The following is a 24,775-nucleotide window of genomic DNA, read 5'->3' on the forward strand; positions in this document are numbered from 1 at the left end:
CCAGGAATTTCTTTCCATTCACTGAAACAGTTATCCAGTCTTCAAAATGGGATGATGTTGGCATGCAGAGCTTCAAAACAACTGGAACCAAGCAATCCTTACTTAACTATGAGAACTATTTTTATCTGAAAGTTGATGTTTTATACCCAACTAAGGGATGATATTGCCCCAGATCTCAGTTAAGGAAATAATCTGCTCAGATACAACTGTCTTCTTTTGATTTTTGAACAATAAATTATCTTGAAGTTAATTTGGGTCCCTCGGCATTTCTAAGAGTACATTACTGAAAGTAGATTATTTATCTTTGTAGGATTTTACTGTATACTGTCTGGATTTCAATGTATCCAGTGGATTTTAATTTTTGTATTTTTTATTTATAAGGTACAGAAAGAAATGTGACACATAAGAAATCAGAAAATAGTTTACATGTTAATAGAGTCCTCTAAATTGTTTATTACATTTTAAAGGAGGGGGACTACTCTGACATTTTAATTCAATGACCTGTGGTTGAATGGAATTTGGCATAAGGCAGGCCTGTTTCAGATCCCAAGAAAGGAGTGACAGGAGACCCGTATCAGTAAGGTCTCACCTGTAATAAATCATGATACAGGTCTGCTAAGAGAAGATTCCATGGTATTAGATAATCTATTGATTTCTACTTTATTTTGTATCATGTTAAACTTTATACTAGTTTATCTTCAATTTTTCTAAAAAAAAAAAAAAAAAGATTTCCTAGCTCACATGATCTTTCTGGAATCAAGATAGTACGTTTCTACCATCTTTCCCTGCCTCTGGGACTAGGACCTTCATAGTTCCTGTCCCAGAAGTTCCTTCACTAACTATGTAACTGGGTCATTATAATTGCAGCTACCCTGTCGGCAATGCTCAAATATTTAACAAATACAGATTGTTGATTTGTATTTGGAAACATTTGACTCCTGGTTTGAATTTTTTTATTTTAATATACGTGTCTTAGAAACATATAGATGGGAATCTATTGTGTTCATCTGGGCACCAACTCCATATAGTGATAAGTATCTCAGAAGCTAATAGATGTTTTCACACATCGTTCCACACTGATGACTGAGGTTGGTAATGTGTGAGTACCTTGGGCTGGCATTGTCCAATGGAGGAAATAGCAAAAGTCCACTGTGGCAAGGAGAGGTTAATTGCTTAGTCGGTGGCCTGCACCCTTAAAACAGGTGTCTTAGAAGATACAGGTAAGTTTTCTAATTACAGGACCCATTAGGTGGTGGGTTTCACTTAAGTAGAAGATGACAGAAACATTTGTCACAAGACTACAAACTTTGTAAACCTGTTTAGGCAGGAAAAGGAAGCAATGTTATAGATGTAATTCTGGGGGTGGCTGACTGCATAATGAACTTCCTTATTACAATAATCATATTTAATGAGCTAATTCTTTGTTCTCCTTCTCTACCTCTCTTCCTCATCGCCTGACTCCTCCACCTCTGTCACTCACTAGAACTGGACACATTTATATAAACGGACAAGGCATAATGCCAGGGAAAGAATCAGTGCTAGTTTTTTTGTTTTGTTTCTTCTTGTTTGTTTTTTTTCAATGCCAGCTTTTAATGTGCCATTTGGATTATTTTTGTCCCAGGGGTCTTTCTACACTCTCATAAAGTAAGAGACAAGAGACTGGGTAACGATTGGGAATTAGAAAATTAGCTGTGAGTTTTCTTATTCTTATTTTGAGGAGGGAGTAGGCTGGATGGTGTTTTGGTTGGTTTTATTTTTAAGAGTAGAGTCTAACTGAGTAGTATACAGCCCATATTCTAGGAGATGTTACTATTCTGTTGTAGGAGGTGTACAATAGAATTTTAAGCTATGTAAATTCCAATTGCATTTGGAAAAAGGAAATAGAAAAAGAGTAAAGTATAAGTTGAATAAATACTCCAAAATGCAAACATTCCAGGCTTTGTGAAAATGCCGTAGAGGGAGTATGTGATAACAGTGCCTAATATGTATAAGGGCTTTTTATGATTTACAAAGAGTTTTCACATATGTTGTCTCAACCTCAATTTTGTGAGTAGGCACACGATGGTGCTAGTTCCAGGATCGTGGATGCATAGCTGAGGCTCATGCAGGGCAAAGGGGTCACCTCATTGTACAATCTGTAAGTGGGAGAGCAGGGCTGGAACTCAAGTGTTAGGATTCCTGATCCAGGAAACTTTCTGCAGCATGATTTTGCAATACACAAGTCTAACATGGAGCTGTGACTAAGACAGTCCAGTCACCCCTTGACAACAGGCTCTCGTAATGGCACTGCCACCAAATAGCCATGTGTATTGGGCAAAGCACTTCATTTCTTTGGTGCCAGTTTCCTCAGAGAAAAATGGGGATGGAGGTTTGGAGAGAAGTCAATAACCCTGGAGGCTCTGTGTTGGCCCAAAGTGTGGCTCAAGATCCAGTGGAATGCTGAGCCACAGGACTGGAGAGCTTTTCAGCTCCTGTTGTCTGTAACTCCTTGATGATAGGCAGCAGTCCTGTGGAAGTGGGTGACACAGCAAACACCCTAAATAACTCAAACAACTTGCTAGAGCCGTTCTGCCCCCAGCCTTTATCGGCAGTATTTCAACGTTTTTTTTTTTTGTTTGTTTGTTTGTTTTTATTTTTGGGACAGAGAGAGACAGAGCATGAACGGGGGAGGGGCAGAGAGAGAGGGAGACACAGAATCGGAAGCAGGCTCCAGGCTCCGAGCCGTCAGCCCAGAGCCTGACGCGGGGCTCGAACTCATGGACCACGAGATCGTGACCTGGCTGAAGTCGGACGCCTAACTGACTGCGCCACCCAGGCGCCCCGCGGCAGTATTAAATTTAGGTTTTGTTGTTATGCTGATCCAAGGAATTCACTTAGATTTTTTTTTTAAGTTTATTTATTAGAGAGAGAGGGAGAGAGAGAGAGACAAGGCATGAGTGGGGAGGGGCAGAGAGAGAGGGAGAAAGAGAGAATCCCAAGCAGGCTCCTCACTGTCAGCACAGAGCCCGATTTGTGGCTTGAACTCACAAACTGAGAGATCATGACCTGAGCTGAAACCAAGACCAAGAGTCAGTCGCTTAACCAACTGAGCTACCCACGTGCCCCTCACTTAGATGTTTTTAAATTAGGAGAGTTCGAGAGTGAATTTCTATTCAGCAGATGACTCTAACTATACCTGAAAATTACAGACTTCTGCATATGATACCTGACTTAAAGATGATATTCAGACCGACATTGTTGCCACTCTGAAGAAGTGATTTTAGACAAGCTAATGGTTAGAAAAGCAGAGTTCAAAAGTTCCCAAAAGTTTATGGCACTGTAGTGACTCAGTAAGTTTTTTTCACATCTTACTTAGCCCCAAGGAAATACCTGAGTGTTTCAATTACTAAGTTGTTAGGTCCAAACAACCTAATAGTAATAGTTCTCATCATGTCCAACATGGTTGATATTTCCCTTGTGAATTGTTTATTTATTTTTATTAAACAATTTTTTTTAATGTTTACTTTTGAGAGAGAGAGAGAGGGAGAGGGAGAGAGAGAGAGAGAGACAGAACGTGAGCAGGGGAGGGACAAAGAGAGACAGAGAAACAGAATCCGAATCGGGCTCCAGGCTCTGAGCTGTCAGCACAGAGCCTGAAGCGGGGCTCGAATCCATGAACCGTGAGATCATGACCTGAGCAGGAGTCGGAGGCTTAACTGACTGAGCCACATAGGTGTCCCTCTTTATTTATTTTTAAAGTTTATGTATTTATTTTGAGAGAGAGAGTGAGTGGGGGAGGGGCAGAGAGAAGGAGAGAAGGAATCCCAAGCAGCCTTTGAACTCAGTGCAAAGCTCCTACACAGGGCTTGAACTCACAAACTGTGAGATCATGACCTGAGCTAAAATCAAGAGTCAGACACTTAACCAACTGAGCCACCCAGGAACCCTGTTTCCCTCATATGTTTAAAGGCTCCTGTAGTACCCCTGTGAGTAGGGTTCCTGGTTAACTTTGAATTTCAGATAAGTGAATTTTTTAATTTTATTTCTCAAATATTGCATAGACCTGCATTAAAAATTATTCATTATTTGTCTGAAGTTCAAATTTAACCAGATGCCTGTATCTTCATTTGCTAAATCTGACAACCATGTAGTGAATGTATTGAGGTTTGCCAGGATCCCTTGGCACATAGTTTGGAAACCACAGATCTATAGCCCTAGGCCAATTTTTAAAGTCTAATTTTAATTATTTAAAATTAATAAATCATATACATGAATTTTCCAAAAAATAATTTTAAATATAGCTAAATTTACCAAAATATTTTGTGACTGAGTTTGTGAGTAGACATGTTTAAATTATGAGGAGTGGGGCTTATGTTGACTAATGACAGTCTGGCCTGTCCATGAAGTCACCTGAGGTCATTTGAATCAACAAAACCTGAGTACCAGACCAAAGCTTCTGGTACTTTACATGGTTCAGCATGGAAAGTTGATTCAAAAGCTAAAGTAATTAAGTCATATTAATTTTTAATCTTTTAATTTGCATGTGCATTTTTTGTCTCTCACTTATAACTCAGGATTGTAATTCCCTCAATTTTACAACCAAAATGGTAATTCACTGGAGAACAAATCTGGAGGCCTTCATTATTGTGGTGCTGACCTAACCATTAAATCGCCACTATTTTTTTTTTTTTTAGGGAGCTCTGTGGATATGCTGTATACTTTTGCAAATTGCTCAGGACTGGACTTGATCTTTGGTCTAAATGCCTTACTACGAACAGCAGATTTGCAGTGGAACAGTTCTAATGCTCAGTTGCTCCTGGATTATTGCTCTTCCAAGAATTATAACATTTCTTGGGAACTAGGCAATGGTAAGTGCCCCCAGGGACATTTCACTAATAAGGAGATTACCCTTTGGCATTAGTTGTTCCTGTTTATGACATTCTTTTTAATATTAGCAAATATTCTTCTGGCTTGGCACACTTGTACCCGTGCTCAACAGTGCAACTTTTCTGCTTATGGCAGAAAACTCCTTTATATATCCCAGAACCTATTGTTAATCCCAGTTTTGTTTTACTTGAGCTGAAGACAACTAGTTGGACCCAGAAACTTCCATAGCTCCCAGGTTCACTTGACATTTTTAGGGTCACTTAATCCTATTATGGATGGCAGGCTGGACTCAGCAAAACTGTAAAGCAGGCACTTTGCTTTTACCCCCTTCCATTTCTTTCTCTGTTTCTCCACTTGTCAGTTTATCTTAGCAACTCCATCCCAACCGTCATGATATGCTTAAGCTAGAAATTCCTAGTATAGAATCCTACCCAGGTCAAGCTCCTGATTGTTTCCTTCCTTCTTCACTTTTTGCAAGGAACTTGTAAATTCTAACTAAAGTACTAATGATCAGCCACATTCATTTAAACATATTTATGGTGCTTTTTCCACACATGAGCCAATGGAACTGAAAAAACATGGGAAATGAGATGTAGTGATATCATGGACACATACTCCATTCCCAGAACAGCTCTGAGCATTTAATAAGTATTATTTTATCTTTATAACCACCCTGCAGTGGATACAGTTATGACTTTCATTTTACACATGACCAAAGCAGGCACAAAAATTTAGATAAATAACTGTGTGATGCTGGGCTACCAAGTGGAGGACTTGGGATTTGAACCCAGGTAGTCTGGCTCCTGAGCAACGTCCCTGCTTTCCTGGGAGATCCATTCTAGAGGAAGGGAAGCAGATCAACAAGAAGGCAAGCAAAGAAATAAGATATATGTCTATAGTGGTATGTATTATAGTAATGTCTAGAGGCAGATTTAGAGATCATGTTGCTGAGAGTTACTGGCAAATTAAAGCACAAAACATAGAATATAGGGGTAGAGGTAACCGTAACCATATCTTAGCTAGATGCTGAACAACTTTGAATAATGGCAGCCACGTGGACAATGGGTCATCTGAACCCATCCTTACGCATCTCTATATATCTATCCCTCCCTCCCTACTTTTCTACTGTACCCATTCCCCACCCGTGCTCTTCAGAGTAAGATAAAAGAGCTATGCCATCATGCTTTCCTCTTCCTTGGGCTCCATTTTGCAAGGAAGAGGTCTGTTTTCCAGAGACAAGGAGAAGGGAGAGCCTGGGCAAGGTGTTTTGGGGAAGTAGATTGAACACTTCTGTGTCCCCCTCCCTTGTGTTCAGCATGGCCATTTCTAAGCTCACCTGTACATCTGATTTGTGAATGAACAGTCTTTTTTTTTTCAATTTTTTAAAATGTTGATTTATTTTTGAGAGAGAGACAGAGACAGAGAGCAGGGGAAGGGCAGAGAGAGGGAGACACAGAATCTGAAGCAGGCTCCAGGCTCTGAGCTGTCAGCACAGAGCCTGACGTGAGGCTGGAACTCACAGACCTCGAGATCATGACCTGAGCTGGAGTCGGAGGCTTAAGCAACTGAGCCACCCAGGTGGCTGTGAATGAACAGTCTTTAAAAAATTTTTTTTTCAACGTTTTTTATTTATTTTTGGGACAGAGAGAGACAGAGCATGAACGGGGGAGGGGCAGAGAGAGAGGGAGACACAGAATCGGAAACAGGCTCCAGGCTCCGAGCCATCAGCCCAGAGCCTGACGCGGGGCTCGAACTCATGGACCACGAGATCGTGACCTGGCTGAAGTCGGACGCCTAACCGACTGCGCCACCCAGGCGCCCCTGAACAGTCTTAATAAGGCCTTTAATGGCATTGAGAAATCAATTTTTAAATGTCTTCCCCTCCTACCCAAACTTTTTGTCTTTTTAAAGTAAATTAGTTTATTAAATACTGGATGTAGAATATTTCCACAATACCCATTAGTTTAATATCCCCATTAATTAACTTCAAATTGTTTTAATGCTCTCTCACACTTCAGTTTTGTCATTTAAACTTTTGTTTTACTGGGGCGCCTGGGTGGCTCAGTCGGTTAAGCGTCCGACTTCGGCTCAGGTCACGATCTCGCGGTCCGTGAGTTCGAGCCCTGCGTTGGGCTCTGTGCTGACTGCTCAGAGCCTGGAGCCCGTTTCAGATTCTGTGTCTCCCTTTCTCTCTGACCCTTCCCCGTTCATGCTCTGTCTCTCTCTGTCTCAAAAATAAATAAATGTTAAAAAAAAAAAATTTTAAACTTTTGTTTTACTGAAGTATCTTCTTTATAAAAAGGGAGGTTTTACTATTCTTGCCTTTGGACTCTAAATTTTTGTAATTGGGAAATGTTTTCCTGCTTTTATATGCTGCCATTTTGTTTGCTTTTAAATGCAAAATTTCTAGATACGTGATTATTTTGAGAATTGCTGTCTTTCAGAACCTAACAGTTTCCGGAAGAAGGCTGGTATTTTCATCGATGGATTGCAGTTAGGAGAAGATTTTGTCAAGTTGCATAAACTTCTAGCAAAATCCACTTTCAAAACTGTGAATCTCTATGGTCCTGATATTGGCCAGCCTCGAGGAAAGACTGTCAAGATGCTAACGAGGTAGGAACTAGAGGAAGCAGAACCCCTTTTCTTAAAAATAATATTGCTCTCTGGTGGAGAATCCTCATGTTATTAAACCATTTGCTACCTAAGCAAATGTTTTACCAAAAGAGGAAAAGATTGACTGGCTCAGAATACCAAGAATCTGGGGGCAAATGGAACCTACAATATAATTTGTATAAGAATTAGGAAGTTTGTACTTGGCCTGATGCTAAAGCAGTAACCAGCCCATTTCTAAGAAATGAAACTCCTGTGCATATATTGTGTACATATATATATTGTGCATATGAGGATTAAGTGAAGATCATAATAGATTTCTTTTTCTAGTTTCCTGAAGGCTGGGGGAGAAGTGATTGATTCAGTTACGTGGCACCAGTAAGTATGTCTCCTGCTCTTAGTACTAAGAAACTAATGCTAGTTTTACTTATTATACTTAGTTTTCAAAACTGTGTTTTCATTTAACTGCTAATGCATAGTTCCAATAAGAAACAAATAATACCTCAAGCAGCACTGTACTACACACTTAATATTAACAAAACAAAAGTTTTAACTTTATTTTAAATAATGTGGTAGGTTCTATAAGATCAAGGCATACTATCATTTAAATCATGGAGCAGATAAGTAGCTAAGATCAATATGCTTGCCAAAGAACGGGTAACCCGTAAGTACCTGCACTGTGACTATGTCTTTTCAAAACAGAGTAACTGATTCCCTTCCATCTTGGTCTCTTCTTACTAGAACAACTCCTCCTCCTCCTCCTCCTCCTCCTCCTCCTCCTCCTCCTCCTCCTTTCTCCTCTTCCTCTTCCTCTTCTTCTCCTTCTTCTTCTTCTTCTTCTTCTTCTTCTTCTTCTTCTTCTTCTTCTTCTTAATAACAGAGGGGTGGGAAGAGGTAGGAAGGAGAGCCAGGGAGCCAACTAACTTAAAAGCAGAAAGTAAAGTTTGTTTGTTTGTTTGTTTCTGAATATTTTCTGAATAATTTAGCTACTACTTGAATGGACGAATTGCTACCAAAGAGGATTTTCTAAACCCTGATGTGTTAGACACTTTTGCTTCATCTGTGCAAAAAATTTTCCAGGTAATAGTCTTTTTTTTTTTTAATGTAGAGTGGTCCCCTTTATCTATAGGGTATATGGTCCCAGACCCTCAGTAGATGCCTGGAACCACAAGTAATATCAAAACCTAAATATACTTTTTCCTATACATACATTCCTATGATAAAGTTTAATTTATAAGTTAGGCACAGTAAGAGATTAACAACAACTAATAATAAAATAGGACAATTATAATATACTGTAATAAAAGTTATATGAATGTGTTCTCTCAAAATATCTTCTCATGCTGCACTCACTCTTCTTGTGGTGATGTGAGATGATAAAATGCCTACGTGATGAGAGGAAGTGAGGCAAATGACATTTGTATTGTGACATAGCATTAGGCTACTATTGACCTTCTGATGATAGGTCAGAAGGAGGATCATCTGCTTCCAGACCACGGTTGACTATGGGTAACCGAAACTGCAAAATCGCAGATAAGGAGGCTGTAAAACCAGTCCTTATTGTGTAGTCTAGCTAATTCTAAATTCTATAAGTGTATAAATTTACATGTTTTTCCAATTTTAGATAACAGGTACTTATTCACCATCAGTCCCCCTTACCATCAGATCTTATCCATGCATATCGATTAAAAATTAAAAATACCTCCTTATGGAATAGCCTCACAGGCCATAGGAATGGGATTATTTAAATTCCTTCCACAATTTAGTATTCCAATAAAAGTAAACTGCCCAAGACCTCAATGACCACGAACATGTTTTGTTGTAACTATATTGGACAAATCAGTCTGGGAACACAAAGTTTTAAACATCACTAATCTTCAACACCGTATTTGGTCAGCTTGTTTGCAAATATAATGGGGACTTTCCTGTTCCACAGGTTGTTGAGGAGACCAGACCCCACAAGAAAGTTTGGTTAGGAGAAACAAGCTCTGCATACGGGGGTGGAGCGCCATTGCTGTCCAACACCTTTGCGGCTGGCTTTATGTGAGTGAAGCAGCACCGCCTCAGGGGCCAGGCTGCAGCATTCTCCTGGCCTTTTATTAAACAGATTCTACTGAGCTGGCTCATCAGCCAAAAAGCTGACCAAAGAAAGTTTCTAGGGCTGAGACCCAAAATTCATGCCGCATTTTGTAAGAAATCATTTTATTCAAGTTTGTTGGGCATCTTTAGTGGGTGGCCCTAATTAATCATCGTATGAATGAATTGCTTTAGAAGTGTTGTTCCTTAATTATGGCCCATAAATATGCCAAGGATTCCTTCCTCCATAAGCGAATGTAAAAGAGTGCCTCTAGAGGTCTGAGTCTGAGAAGGATTCTTAGTGTACTTTTATAGTAGCTTTATTCATAGATTCCTAAGGAGTTTAGAGTCGGAAGTGTGAGGTCACACCAGAGGAACTACTAATGAGTTTAAAGACTTACTAAATCACCTCTTTATCCAACCACCAGAAACTTGATTGCTTTTTTTTTTTTTTAATTTAAATTTAAGTTAGTTAACATACAGTGTAGTATTGGTTTCAGGAGTAAAACCCAGTGATTCATCACTTACATGCAACACCCAGTGCTCATCCCAACAGGTGCCCTCCTTAATACCCATCACCCTTCAGCCCATTTCCCTACCCACCTCCCCTCCAGCAACCCTCAGTTTGTTCTACAGAGAACAACTCTCTGTTTTTATCTTATTTCATTTTTCCTTCCCTTCCCCATGTCCTTCTGTTTTGTTTCTTAAATTCCACGTATGAGTGAAGTCATATGATATTTACCTTTCTCTGACTTATTTCACTTAGCATAATACCCTCTAGTTACATCCACGTTGTTGCAAATGGCAAGATTTCATTCTTTTTGATCACTGAGTAATATTCCATTGTATGTATCTACCACATTTTCTTTATCCATTCATCATCAGTCGATGGACATTTGGGCTCTTTCCATACTTTGGCTATTATTGATAGTGCTGCTATAAACATTGGGGTTCATATGTCCTTTTGAATCAGCATTTTTGTATCCTTTGGACAAGTATCTATTACAAATCTGATTGCTTTAAACAACTGGTTTACTTATATTCCATAACTCCATTAACACTCTTAATCTATAGTTCTATATCCTCACACTGAGACTTATTCTGTTTCCTCTCCTATCCTCATTCTTATAAATCCATAATAAAAAAAATCATTTTTGCTCATGAGGGGCATGAGGAGGAGACTGAAGGATAAAGGTGTTTGTTTTGCCATCCACCAAAGATGGAGGGAGTGGAGGGGGACAGCCATAAAAGTCTAGGTGTGATTTTACTTATTTCACATTGTACTACTGTTGACTACAAGCAGCCTTTTCTTTAGCCCTTACATGGGTCTGGGAGTGGGGAAATGGGGAGGGTATCCAGCAAGATGGAGAACGATTGCCTGTAGGGTGAGAATTTGTCTACTCTGCTTTGCAGAAGTTTTCTTACCCCGAAAGAAACTCATATGGCATATTAATAGTACTCTAGGATTTATTATCATGCTCAAGTGTGGGAACATGTAAAGGAAAGGATAGTCTCCATTTCATTTGAATAGCTTCTTTGTAATTAATACCACTTTTCTGGTTTCCTGTCAATTCCTCCCACATAGATGAATAAATCAGAATAGTGTGTAATTAGAATTGAGTTTTTTTGTTTTCCAAACCTGAAGAAAGCTGGGCCTCCCTCCCTTTCAGGTGGCTGGATAAATTGGGCCTGTCGGCTAGAATGGGCATAGAAGTGGTGATGAGGCAAGTGCTCTTTGGAGCCGGAAACTACCACTTAGTGGATCAAAACTTCGAACCTTTACCTGTAAGTGATTGTTATTTTCCTATTGCTATGAGTAGAATAGAGTATATTGAGCACCCCTGTATCAAGCTCCTAATAAAAGTCAATCCTGTCAATAAATTCAGTATTCTTAACAAGTAGACCCTGAAATGATGAATTGGAAGAAACCTTAGAGATCATCCATTCTAATGTGTGCCACCTGGGGTGTGTTATGGGTTTGGTTTTTTTCCTAATGTTTATTTATTTATTTTGAGAGTGAGAGAGTGAGCAAGGGAGGGGCAGAGAGAGAGAGAGAGAGAGAGAGAGAGAGAGAGAATCCCAAGCAGGCTCCATGCTGTCAGCACAGAGCCCAATGTGGGACTCAAACCTGTGAACTGTGTGATCATGACCTGAGCAGAAATCAAAAGTCAGATGCTTAGCCAACTGACCCACCCAGGGACCCCGGGTTTTTTTTTTTAAAGGGACAATTTGAAACTTTGTGACTCCGATTTTACAAGATAACAAACTTGGGTCAAAAACAATGTTTTGCAAATTAAATCAAAGTTAAAATTACCTACAGTATCCAAAGCTTCAGAAGTTTTTTATGCATGAAATTATAATTTATTTAACTTTGAGATAAATCAGTACTATGTATTTGTTCAAAAATCTCACCCTAAGAATTGGCTATCTTGTTAATAATCTTCAAGATATTTATGAATACAGTGTCAGTTTTACCCTACCTCTGACTGCATCTGGTGCTAAATCAGGAGATGTAGACTTTTTATATAAAAAGCTACCTGGAAATATATGTCTAAAACTTGGAATAGTATAGATACAGCCCTGAGAAGTAGGACCTTGATTTTTGTAGTCTAAAGTGGCAGTTGAGGATATGTATTTTCAAAGAATAATTCCTAAGGGAATTATTTGAATACTGTAGGAAAGCTAAGAAAGTTTGGCAGAAAGCACATGCCAAAATATACGCTAGGTTTTTGTGGTTTGTAGATAGATTTCCCAACAAAGTTGCTTTTAATCTATAGTAGTCCAAACTCACAAAGCACCTGGTTCATAACTTTTAAAAAATTTTTACAAAATGACCTTGTAACAAGTGGAATATATCTTGGCCAAGTATATTATAAATCAACTATAGAGTTAAACCAAACATGATAATTTCATTAGACAAATATCCCAAATCTGCTGCTGGCCCTTTCTGAAATGGACCTTGAACAAGGAAGGTACATAAAATTTTTCTACAAAATTTACTTTGCCTAGAAATTAGCCAGCTTATCTTGTCAGTCTTTGTAAATAGTACCACGTTGTCTATATCTTTTCAGTGCCCAAACATAAATCTTTGGCTTAAGATCCTTTGTGTTTTTTTGTTTGCTTGTTTTTTAATTAGTTAATTAATATTTTAGTTTTAGAGAGAGAGCGCAAGCAGGGAAGTGGGGCAGAGAGGGAGAGACAGAATCCCAAGCAGGCTTCATGCTCAGTGCTGAGCCCAAAGAGAGGTTTGATCCCACGACCCTGGGATCGTGACCTGAGCCGAAATCAAGAGTCAACCAACTGAGCCGCCCAGGCACCCCCTTCCTCAAGATTCACAGTCATCTAGAAAAACTTGCAAGAGTAAATGGTACCCTTAACATCTGCAGGGTCCAAGGGAATCAGTCTTAAATCCAACATACATGGCTGTTTTCTTATTTGATTTGTATAACAATCTTGGAAGCTGGCAAAGCAGGTATCTTAGATCAATTGTCCAGATGAGGAAGTTCAAACTGAGACAAGGTTTTGGGATAAGCTGGCTGTCACACAGTTGTCCCATGTTACTCTAGAATTCCATACAAATCCTGGCTCTGAGGCCTGAATGCTTTCTATCCTACCAGTCACCAAACCACGCTGAAGTTATGTCTCCTTTTTAAATGTTTAGTTGATTCTGCTCTTGTCTCCAGTGAAAAATTTGAATGTAAGCAGAGAAACAAAAGCTGTTTGCCCTGTTGAGTCTACATTTCCTCAGCTCAAGAAGGAAGAGTTGGAATATACATTGAGTATATTCTTCAAAAAAATTAACAACTAGGCACCTGAGTGGCTTAGTCAGATAAGCCTTCAACTCTGAATTTCAGCTCAGGTTATGATCTCAAGGTTGTGAGACTGATCCCTGCTCTCTCTGTGCCCCTCCCTTGTGTGCACACTCATGTGTGTGCTCTCTCTCTCTTAAAATAAATAAATAAATAAACCCCAACAAACTTTTTATTACGGAAAATTTCAAGTAGAGAGAAAAGCATTTAATCCTCAATTTTGTTTAATCCATAATCCTACCCACTCCTCACCTCCGACCTACTGGATTAGTTTGAAGCAAATCTCAGATGTATCACTATCCATCAGTAGGTCAGTATGTATCTCCCTTAGACAAACATAAAATATTATCACACTTTAAAATATTAACAATAATTCCTCAATATCATCAAATGTTTAGTCGGTGGGTGTTTCACATTTTCCTTACTGTCACAAATGTTTTTATTTATTTATTTTTCAAATGTATTTAAATTTTTTTTTCCAACGTTTTTTATTTATTTTTGGGACAGAGAGAGACAGAGCATGAACGGGGGAGGTGCAGAGAGAGGGAGACACAGAATCGGAAACAGGCTCCAGGCTCCGAGCCATTAGCCCAGAGCCTGACGCGGGGCTCGAACTCACAGACCGCGAGATCGTGACCCGGCTGAAGTCGGACGCTTAACCGACTGCGCCACCCAGGCGCCCCGTTTTTTTTTTTTTAATTTTTTTTTCAACGTTTTTTATTTATTTTTGGGACAGAGAGAGACAGAGCATGAACGGGGGAGGTGCAGAGAGAGGGAGACACAGAATCGGAAACATATTTTTCAAATGTATTTAATAGTTGGCCTAGTCACTTCAGGATGTAAACAACATCTATATATTGCATTTGGTTGAAATATCTCTTAAGTCTGCTAATCTTGAAGTTTCCCTTCCCACTCCTTTTTTGTGTTATGGAATTAATTATTGAAAGAGAGCAGGCAATTTGTTCTGTGGTGTTTCCCACATTCTGAATTTTGCTACATTTCTTCCTGCACTGTCCTTTAGTATGTTCCTCTGTTTCTTGTAAACTGGCAGTTAGATCTAGAGGCTTGAGCTTATTCAGATTTTTGGTTTTTGTTTTGTTTTGCAATACAAAACTTTTTTTTAAAAGAATTTTTAAAATGTGTTTTATTTATTTATTTATTTATTTTGAGAGAGAGCAGGAGAGGTGCACAGAGAGAGGGAGAGAGAGGATCCCAAGCAGGTTCCATGATGTCAGCTCAGAGCCCAACACGAGGCTCGAACTCAATGAACCGTGAGATCATGACCTGAGCTGAGATCAAGAGTCAGCCGCTTAACTGACTGAGCCACCCAGGCGCCCCTGCAATAATTCTTCAAAGGAGATGTGGCATGCTTCCATCAACAGGCACATGATCTCTGGTTGTCTCTCTCTCTCCTGTTTTTTTTTTTTTTTTTTTTTTTTTTAGAACCTTGATAGCTAGTGATGATTGTTGCCTAACCCATTCAGGAATGGGGATTATAAGGTTCTAAAAGAAATTATTTTACGGGCACCTGGCTGACTCAGTCTGTGGAGTGTGTGACTCTCAATCTCCGGGTTGTGGGTTTGAGCCCCACATTGGGTGTAGAGATTGCTTAAAAACTAAAAAAAAAAAAAGTAAAGAAATAAAGTATTTTAATCTCTTAAGCAGATAGAAGTTTTATTGTAAAAACCTGCCTTTGTGTGTAGATGAGTGTGTTTACATGTGCATACCTAAAAGTTCTGCTTTGAGCTTTGCTTTGAATTCTTGGTGATAGATAATAAAGAACATTTAAACTCTCTCAGCAATGAATTGCATTCTTGAAGATATAACTCCCTAGTGGTCATGGCTTTCAGAATTGTGGGAATACAGTCCTCCCGTGATAAAAATCAGCGAACAAGAAATTGCCCTCAGATTCATGGTGGGAACATGGATCAAAAGATGTATTCCATTTAAATACCTCTAGGATAACAGTCACAGTCTTTGTAAGGTTAACTATTTGCTCACACTGTTTTTGATAAATAAAGAAATAAGTAAAGATCTACTTTTGTCCCTCCTCTCCCCAACCACCCAACTAGGATTATTGGCTATCTCTTCTGTTCAAGAAATTGGTGGGCACCAAGGTATTAAGGGCAAGCGTGAAAGGTCCAGACAGCAGGAAACTTCGAGTATACCTTCACTGTACCAACATCAACCAGTAAGTATGTAACACACCCTTTTCCAGTCAAGTTTTAATCAGTAATATGTCCTTCCTGATATGATGATAATAAAATAATAACTATAGCTACAAAAAAAAAAAGCCATCTGTCATTTCTGGTGAATGAGAAAATGAGAACTCTTTAAATAGTGAGGACCCACTAGGAAGTAGGGGAAGGGTCTGGATGGAAATTCTGAAAAGTGTCAATAGATTTAATTTTATTGTTTGTTTTAGTTTTTTTTTAAATAATGATAGAAAAAGCTGCTGTTTGTATGGTTTATAATTTGAATTCATAGGAACCCACAAAATTCACTTTATTATTTAACCTTTCTGTGTCTGAGCATGGGTGGGCTGACCAGCTTCCTGGCAACTCAGTCTGGCTAAGCAGCAAAGATCTCAGAATGCTGTCACCCAGAAAATGGTAGTGTGAAGAAAAATATTGTTTAAATTATCTTTTCAGGGGCGCCTGGGTGGCTCAGTCGGTTGAGAGTCCGACTTCAGCTCAGGTCATGATCTCACAGTCTGTGAGTTCGAGCCCCGCATCGGGCTCTGTGCTGATGGCTAAGAGCCTGGAGCCTGCCTCGGATTCTGTGTCTCCCTCTCTCTCTGCCCCTCCCCTGCTCATGCTCTGTCTCTCTCTGTCTCAAAAATAAATAAAAACATTAAGAAAAAATTTTTTTAAAAATTAAATTATCTTTTCAAATAGGACCACATGAGTTGTCCAATGTAATCATGAAAGGAAGGATAAAAAGAGGGCCCATCATCATTATAGATACTAATACTTAGTCTCCATGATTATGTTTGTAATTGAGTTTTTAATTGCTTAAGTTAGATAACTATTTTTATTGAGTTAATCTATTTGCTTTTAGCCCAAGGTATAAAGAAGGAGATTTAACCCTGTATGCCTTAAACCTCCATAATGTCACCAAACGCTTGCAGTTGCCGTATCATTTATTTGACAAACAAGTGGACAAATACCTCGTAAAACCTTTAGGGCCTGATGGATTACTTTCTAAGTGAGTAATTTTCCTTTCTTCATTTCGAAGTTTCACAAAATTCATTGGTATTTATCAGAATAGAGAGTGTTGATAGGGAGCAAAAAAAAAAAAATGTCAACGATTTCAAGTTCTAACAATTCTTAATATTCATGAAGTTTATAGATGAATACTTATCCATACAGGTATAACTCACTCAGAGTCCAACGCAGAAGGATATGAAAACATTTAGCAGTTAACTTAGGGAATATTTTGCATTTCAAAACAACTTGATACTTCAAGATCCCCTCAAGACATTGAGATTATTTGCTCAAAAAAGAGTTGTAATTCTTGATAACAGAGTCAGTAAAGCAAAACATACCTAAGTATGATTGTACTAAGGGCACAATATTACACCATGTAAGCTGAGTGTCACTCTCTTACCGTGTTAAAGTAGTTTTATATTGGCTAGAGTAAGAAAATAAAATGTCCAGAAGTATAGCTTTGAGGTGAATTATTTGAAGTTGGTCATAATCATTATGGTTTTAAAAGCCAGTCATTGGATATGTCTTATAAGAGACCATATTCAACAGAATACCCTAAATAACTATGACCCTTGAAGAGTCAGGCCCAAAACCATTGTAAGATTCTGTCCAATGTGTGTTGGAAGGAGCTCTTTTCATCATGACTCTTCTCACATTGGAGAATAAAAAACTATAAGAGTTTACAACATTCTCATCATCTCCTCCTGTCTTTGCAAATGAGTGATGTTTTCAGTGATAATTAGCATCAGAACCTGACAAAGGACAGTAAGCATGCTTTCTACAAAGACCTATCTTCCATAGGCAAACATCATTAACATTGGGTACCATTGCTGATTTTTCTCCTATGCTTTATTTTACCACAACTGTAATCACACAATGCCTAATGGGAAAAGAAAAAGGGAGGGCACCCACAAGTTTTCCAAAATGTCTTTCCATACATAGCCTTTGTAGACATTTTTAATGGGCTACATGTTTTATGAAATATCATGGTTTACTTACCCATTTTCTTGCTGTTTAAACCTTTTCTTTTTTGTAAAGTAAATAATACATATTTGGGTAACCCATACTTTTTTTTTTTTATTTGGGTTCTAAGTTTTGGAAATGGGTATTTTTAGCATATTTGTGTCTGATGCTGACAAGGGAAAACCTTTTCTGAAGTAACTGAATAATAGTTGTAGAGTTGGAAGTGTGTTAAGAGATATTTTAGTCCAACCTTAGATGGGTAGTTTAAGCCATTCAGCTGTTTGATGGCTCATCTGTTGGATCTCGAAGCCTCTCCAGGCAGCTGTCCTCTCAAGGGTAATGTGAGCCTCTCTCTGCTTTTCATCTCCTGTTTTGAGTTCTGTCCTGGAGAGCAGAGGTTGGAAACTGCACCTCATGCCTATGGACAAGTGGGTTTAGAGAGCTTTTTTTCCCTCTTTTTCTCGTGGTAGGGGAGGTTGGCATGTGCTCCGTATTCTTATTTTTACTAAATTATGAACATTTTAAAATTGACAACTATGAAAATATCTGGATTTCTATCTTTTCTTTAAAAGATAGATACTCTAGGGGCGCCTGGGTGGCTCAGTTGGTTGGACGTCCGACTTCGGCTCAGGTCATGATCTCACGGTCCATGAGTTCGAGCCCCGCATCGGGCTCTGTGATGACAGCTCAGAGCCTGAAGCCTGTTTCGGATTCTGTGTCTCCCTCTCTCTGACCCTGCCCCGTTCATGCTCTGTCTCTCTCTGTCTCAAAAATAAATAAACGTGAAAAAAAAAATTAAAAAAAAATAAAAAATAAAAAATAAAAGATAGATACTCTAGCAACTCTGGGCTTATTTCCCCAAGTTGATGGAGTTGAATTGGGGTTGTTTACTTGAGACAGGTTCTTCACAGTCCCTCCATGATCCTGTTACCTCTATGACCCTGTCCTACTGCACTTGCACATATAAATTCCTTGGCTCTTGTGGGCCCTTGAGTTTGCTACCCTTAATCTGGAACAATACCAAATACCTCATTTCCTCCAGAATAACTCCAATATCTGAAGGACAATTGGATTGTCGTCTCTCCAGGCTAAATATGCCATTTCTTCAATGATTCTTCTCTTTGTTTATCAGACCCTGTTGCATTCTGATCACACATTTCATGCTTATCAATTATTAATGGAAAATTCGTGAAATTATGGATTATGTTTTTTTACCCTAAATTCTCTGTGATGAGTGTATATTACTTATACTTTTATCTCTTTAAAATGTTGCAAAAAATAAAATAAAATGTTGCGAAAGTACCCCAGATAAGTTTGATGAGTGTACAGTCTGGACACTTGTGCATTCTAATGACCTCAGAGGGTTAAACGATGATCATCTTTAACGTTTATTTATTTTTGGGACAGAGAGAGACAGAGCATGAACGGGGGAGGGGCAGAGAGAGAGGGAGACACAGAATCGGAAGCAGGCTCCAGGCTCTGAGCCATCAGCCCAGAGCCCGATGCGGGGCTCGAACTCACGGACCGCGAGATCGTGACCTGAGCTGAAAGTCAGACGCTTAACCGACTGAGCCACCCAGGCGCCCCCGATGATCATCTTTAAAAAAAAAAATCATTTTTTAATGTTTATTTATTTTTGAGAGAAAGAGAGAGAGAGGCAGAGTGTGAGCAGGGTGGGGCTGAGAGAGAGGGAGACACAGAATCCAAAGCAGGCTCCAGGCTCTGAGCTGTCAGCAGAGGGCCTGATGCGGGGCTTGAACTCACCAACCGTGAGATCATGACCTGAGCTGAAGTCGGACACTTAATCAACTGAGCCACCCAGGCGCCCCCCAAAAAATCATTTTTTAGTTGAACAACTTGTATAATACCGACAGAAGGTCCTCCATAGTAAGCGTTGAGTGAATATATTTTTAATATAAAAGCAGTATCCTATATTTATCTCAGATCAATTTTGTTCAGAATCCCTAATTCAGATTACTTTTGCTTGCTAATTCTGTTCAGCTCTGTTTCATCTGAAACTTGACAAGCATGCCTTCTATTTCTTATCATCATGTTACTGACTTCAAAATATGAAACAAGATACTAATCTTGAATAAAATCCTACCCTGATTTACCCAGCCTGATGCAGAAATAATCAGCATGCTTTAAGCTTATACTCAATATATTGATAGCATACTTTAGTGATTTTTACAGCCGATTAAACAACATAGCCAGATGGTATAGGGTATTATCTTGCCCATGTTTTATCATCTTAACCCACAGCAGTATTAATTTATAATGATGAAGTTTACCTTTAAGCTTGATGGCCTCTCCTAAAGCATTTCTGAAACTTTTTTATGTACCCTTGAAAATGGTTCTCAATTGCGTGCAGAACAGCTCTTACTACTGACATATAGAGATGTTTTCAAGGCCTATTTTTGTTTGTGGTTTTCTGATGATGGTCATGACATTTCCTCCCCAATCTCCTCTAAAAATTGATGTGATATAGGTACTAAAACAAAACTCACGCGCATGTGGACCGAGTGTAAATGCAGTGCAGGCTTGATGGCCTCTAGCACAATCATGGTTATCTTTTATTTAAGACTTTAGGTACAGCCCCCAGAGCGGGGCACCTAACAAAGGTTAAATGGAAACTAATTTTTCTGCTGACTGATACTTAGGATAGAGTTTCAGGGATCTTTGTTTTTTGGTTTTTGGTTTTTGGTGTTTTTTTTTTTTAGTGTTTATTTTGAGAGAGACAGAGACGAGCAGGAGAGGGGCAGAAAGAGAGGGAGACACAGAATCTGAAGAGGCTCTAGGCTCTGAGCTATCAGCACAGAGCCCAACGCAGGGCTGAAACCCACAAACTGTGAGATCACGTCCTAAGCTGAAGTTGGATGCTTAATCGACTGAGCCACCCAGGTGCCCTGAGTTTGAGGGATCTTTGATAATTCTAAATTGTAAACAACCAAACACTAGACAACTAATAAGCTAATATGCTCACACAGTGAAATCCTGTACAGCTGTTAAAATGATGTGGTGGATGAATGTTTAATGGTGTGAGCAAATGTTAAGATGTGCTAAGGGAAAAAGAATCAAGTTTTAAGAGACTGGGGCACCTGGGTGGTTTGGTTGGTCAAGTGTCCCGACTTCGCCCCAGGTCATGATCTCAGGGTTTGTGATTTTGAGTCCCACATCAGGGTCTATGCTGTTAGCACAGAGCCCACTTTGAATCCTCTGTCCTCCTCTCTTTGCCACACCCCCCTCAAAAATAAACATAAAAAAAAAAGAGGGAGAGACTACGTATTATATCTTCATTTTTGTTTAAATGAAAATATGGGTGTACATACATAAAAGAGATGAAGGATATATTAAAAATGATTATGATGAGCGGCACCTGGGTGGCTTAGTCAGTTGAGTGTCCAACTCCTGATTTCAGCCCAAATCATAATGTCGAGATTTGTGGGATTGTGCCTCACATTGGACTCAGTGCTGCAGCATGGTGCCTGCTTTGGATTCTTTCTCTCCCTCTCTCTCTCTCTCTGCTCTTCCCTGCTCTTTCTCTCTCAAAATAAAAACTTAAAAAAAGAAAAAGAAAAAAATGGTTATGATGAATTAACCAGTTACATTTATCAGAATAATGGCGATCATAGATATTTTTGTAGTGCTTACTATATGCAAGGCAATCTTACAAGTGTTCTACATATATTACATGTATTACATATAACTCTGACTTTAACCAATTTTCAACAATAAAATTTGGGCGGGGGGGCACCTGGGTGGCTCAGTCGGCTGAGTGTCTGACTTTGGCTCAGGTCATGATCTCATGGATTGTAAGTTCGAGCCCTGCATCAGGGTCTCTGCTGTCAGTGTAGAGCCCACTTTGGATCCTCTGTCCTCCTCTCTTTCTGCATCTCCCCTGCTTGCTCTCTCTCTCAAAATATTTTAAAAAAGAAAATAATATAAAATAAAAATTATTTTCGTATTGTAAAAACTTCATAGTGTTAAAATCACTTGAGATCAAGATCATAGAAATGTAAGCCATGTTTAGAATTATGGAATTAACTATCAGTGGAACTAAAAGCAGACTGAAGGTTTTCTTTTTAAGTCTCTGTTTATATTGGATCTGTTGCTGTGAGCATGTATTAATTTGATTTAAACAATAGTAAATGTACATAAAAAATAACATTTGTCCTCAAGATATTTTCTACATTTCTTGACTTGGTTTTGAATTTGAATTCCAACAGTGGAATGCAAAGAAAACATCTATTTTTTGGAAGCTTTTGGTTTAGTGAACCCTAAACCTAACCCTAACCTACAAAATAATTTTGTTGCACTCCAGCAATATATATTCTACCAGAATATCTTAACAATATAAGAAATGCAAAATGAATGCATATCGCCTGGCAGAAAGGGAGTGAGAAGGTTTATGGGCACGGTGACAAGTGGGAAATTTTATGTCATTTTGCATGTTAAATTTGTGATATTTACATTCCCTTCTACCTATTTGCTTTATCTAAAAATGTTTTCAATTACTTACCATCAAATAAAATTGCCACAAATCCAGAAGTTATGTCATGTTTATCCTTTTTAGACCACCATAGTGGTGCCTACTGTATAGATTATGTGTGTTCCATTTTCTATAAAGGGCCAGATAGTAAGTATTTCAGGCTTTGCAGGCCATATGGTCTCTGTCAGAATGACTCAGCTCTCCCAGTGTAGCTTAAAGATCATCTGGGTCAAATACCCAATATAGAATTGAAACAAGTTATATAATACAGGCTGTCACCATTTTTTGGCCTTAAAAAGATGTCACAACTTTTGCAGAGAAGGTGGAGCATATACCACTTGGCTAACCTGGGTTTATCTTTCCCCTTTGCAGATCTGTCCAACTCAATGGTCAAACTCTGAAGATGGTAGATGATCATACCCTCCCGGCTTTGACAGAAAAACCTCTCCGCCCAGGAAGTACACTGGGCTTGCCAGCTTTCTCATATGGATTTTTTGTGATAAGAAATGCCAAAGTTACCGCTTGCCTCTGAAAATGAAAGGCATACACCATCCCTGAGATTGAATTTTTCAAGTGTATTGATAAGAGGAAAGCAAAACCCAAGCTATAGGAAGGCAAGCAGATACATTACAGATCAACTAGGGAAGCTTTAGGGACACCAGGACACTCCCGGTGCTCTATTTAGCACAGTCTTTTGTTCTAAGTAGACCACTGCTAATAATAATACCTGGTGCCAAACACTACGCTCAGTGCTTTGCATGTTCTATTTTTACTTAAAGTTATTAAAAAGGTATATGGATGCTCCCAGTATAGCCAGGAGGCAAGTAAGTGAGGGATACAGCACTATTTTTAAGAAAGTGCTTCGTTGTTTTTATTTTAAAAAACAGTTATTAAAAGACTGCAGGATTCTTTATATGCTGTTTCTATGGGCTCCCGTCAGAAAAAGTTTACTGCCACAATCTTCAAATTGTCTATAAATGAGTGGGTCTCTTTTCACCTTAACAGAGAGCTAGATTTATCTGCTGCTTCTCTTTTCGCTGTTCTTTGTCAACAATACTGCGTGAGAGGACAGATGGTTAGAAGTGATAGTATAAAAAAAAGAATTAACGACAATTCAGAGGGACTGGATATGTAAACTTCAAATGAAATTTTAAAGCGACTGTAATTGAAATTGACCTACTTACCAAGAGGAGAAAATGTAATTCGATACATTATAACTACCTGTTGATGTTTACTTTTTTTTTTTAATTTTTTTTTAACGTTTATTTATTTTTGGGACAGAGAGAGACAGAGCATGAACGGGGGAGGGGCAGAGAGAGAGGGAGACACAGAATCGGAAACAGGCTCCAGGCTCCGAGCCATCAGCCCAGAGCCCAACGCGGGGCTCGAACTCACGGACCGCGAGATCGTGACCTGGCTGAAGTCGGACGCTTAACCGACTGCGCCACCCAGGCGCCCCTAGATGTTTACTTTTAATCCACCTTTAGTTCTTGTTTTAGTTGGGAAACTTTCGGATGCAAGTGGCAGAAAACCCTGATTCAAATGGCTTAGACCATGAGGACATTTATAATCCTACATAACAAGAAGTTGAAGTAGGGCGGGCTCAGGATGTCATCCGGGAATCAGGTCCTTTCTATCTCTGGTCTGTCACCTTTAGTGTTGGCTTCATTCTCCAGCTGGTGACGTGATGGCTGGAGCCATGCCATAGACCCATTCGGACCCAGCAGCAGCCAGAGAAAGAAGATGAGCAACTTTTCTGCATCTCCTTCATAGACTTGCAGAACCCTTTCTCAGAGGTTCTCTCAGCGAACCTCACCTCCTGTCTCCTCATGTCTTATTGGTCAGGAATGGGTCACGTGGCCATTCTCCCCAGTTACTCCAACATCAGTGAGATCCCTGTAATTGTCTCCTAGTGGTCTTTTGGAATGGAGAACGTGTTGGGAAGTCCATGGCACTGACCACTATGTTTCTGTGCTTTTATCAGTGACAGAAGGTATTGTTTTCTCCTATATCTTAATTTCTAGAGATAGAATTCTCTTTATATTTATGTCTGCTATGAATATTGTCTCTATTAAATTTAAGTACATTTATAAAGAGATAAAGACAACCCAGAGTCTGAATGCTTCAATACCCCTAGATTTTATATATAAGTAGTTTTTTATATTTTCACATTTGAAATAAAGTAATTTTTATAACCTCAATATTGCATGATTATTCTTTTAATAAAACTTAAGCCTGGAAAAAAAAAAGCCTGCAGATCCCTCCATTTGCAAGCCTTATTTTCGTTCAGCACTTTGTTTATACCTCCTACTTTTCTGTCCCTTCAGCTTCCCCCACATCAGAAGAGCTGACCTTGAAGAAAAGAGCTCATCAGGCACAAACACCATTTCCTCCCTGATCATGTCAACTCAATCATGAACAAAGTCATGTCCAGTTTTTCTTTTTGCTGTCCCCTCTGCCACTTAATAAATTTAAAGCCTAATCTCTCACTTGTATTATTTTTTTGGTAACATTTATTTATTTTTAAGAGACAGAGACAGAGCAGGAGCAGGGGTGGGGCAGAAGGAGAGGGAGACACAGAATCTGAAACAGGCTCCAGGCTCTGAGCTGTCAGCACAGAGCCCGACACGGGGCTCGAACTCACGAACTGCGAGATCGTGACCTGAGCCGAAGCCAGATGCTTAACTGACTGAGTCACCCAGGCGCCCCGCTCTCACTTGTATTATTATAATAATCTCTTACTTGTTCTCCCT

At 39.1% G+C, this 24,775-nt stretch overlaps 1 protein-coding gene across 3 annotated transcripts in view; it reads left to right on the top strand.

The window, feature by feature from the left end:
* HPSE (heparanase) overlaps positions 1-24,223 on the top strand; it is a 41,495-nt gene extending 17,272 nt beyond the window's left edge. The window contains exons 4-12 of one of the 3 annotated variants that reach the window (XM_058722034.1): positions 4,674-4,847; positions 7,311-7,479; positions 7,807-7,854; positions 8,463-8,556; positions 9,413-9,519; positions 11,223-11,337; positions 15,434-15,552; positions 16,422-16,568; positions 22,395-24,223. In XM_058722034.1, the coding sequence (XP_058578017.1) occupies positions 4,674-4,847; positions 7,311-7,479; positions 7,807-7,854; positions 8,463-8,556; positions 9,413-9,519; positions 11,223-11,337; positions 15,434-15,552; positions 16,422-16,568; positions 22,395-22,554 (1,133 nt within the window). In that variant the 3' untranslated portion in view covers positions 22,555-24,223. The remainder of the gene's footprint in view (positions 1-4,673; positions 4,848-7,310; positions 7,480-7,806; positions 7,855-8,462; positions 8,557-9,412; positions 9,520-11,222; positions 11,338-15,433; positions 15,553-16,421; positions 16,569-22,394) is intronic. The other 2 variants (XM_058722035.1, XM_058722036.1) reach the window with 2 other exon arrangements.
* The last annotated feature ends 552 nt before the right edge of the window (positions 24,224-24,775 follow it).

The sequence above is a fragment of the Neofelis nebulosa genome, chromosome 3 (genome assembly GCF_028018385.1).
Source record: "Neofelis nebulosa isolate mNeoNeb1 chromosome 3, mNeoNeb1.pri, whole genome shotgun sequence".
Lineage (NCBI taxonomy): Eukaryota > Metazoa > Chordata > Mammalia > Carnivora > Felidae > Neofelis > Neofelis nebulosa.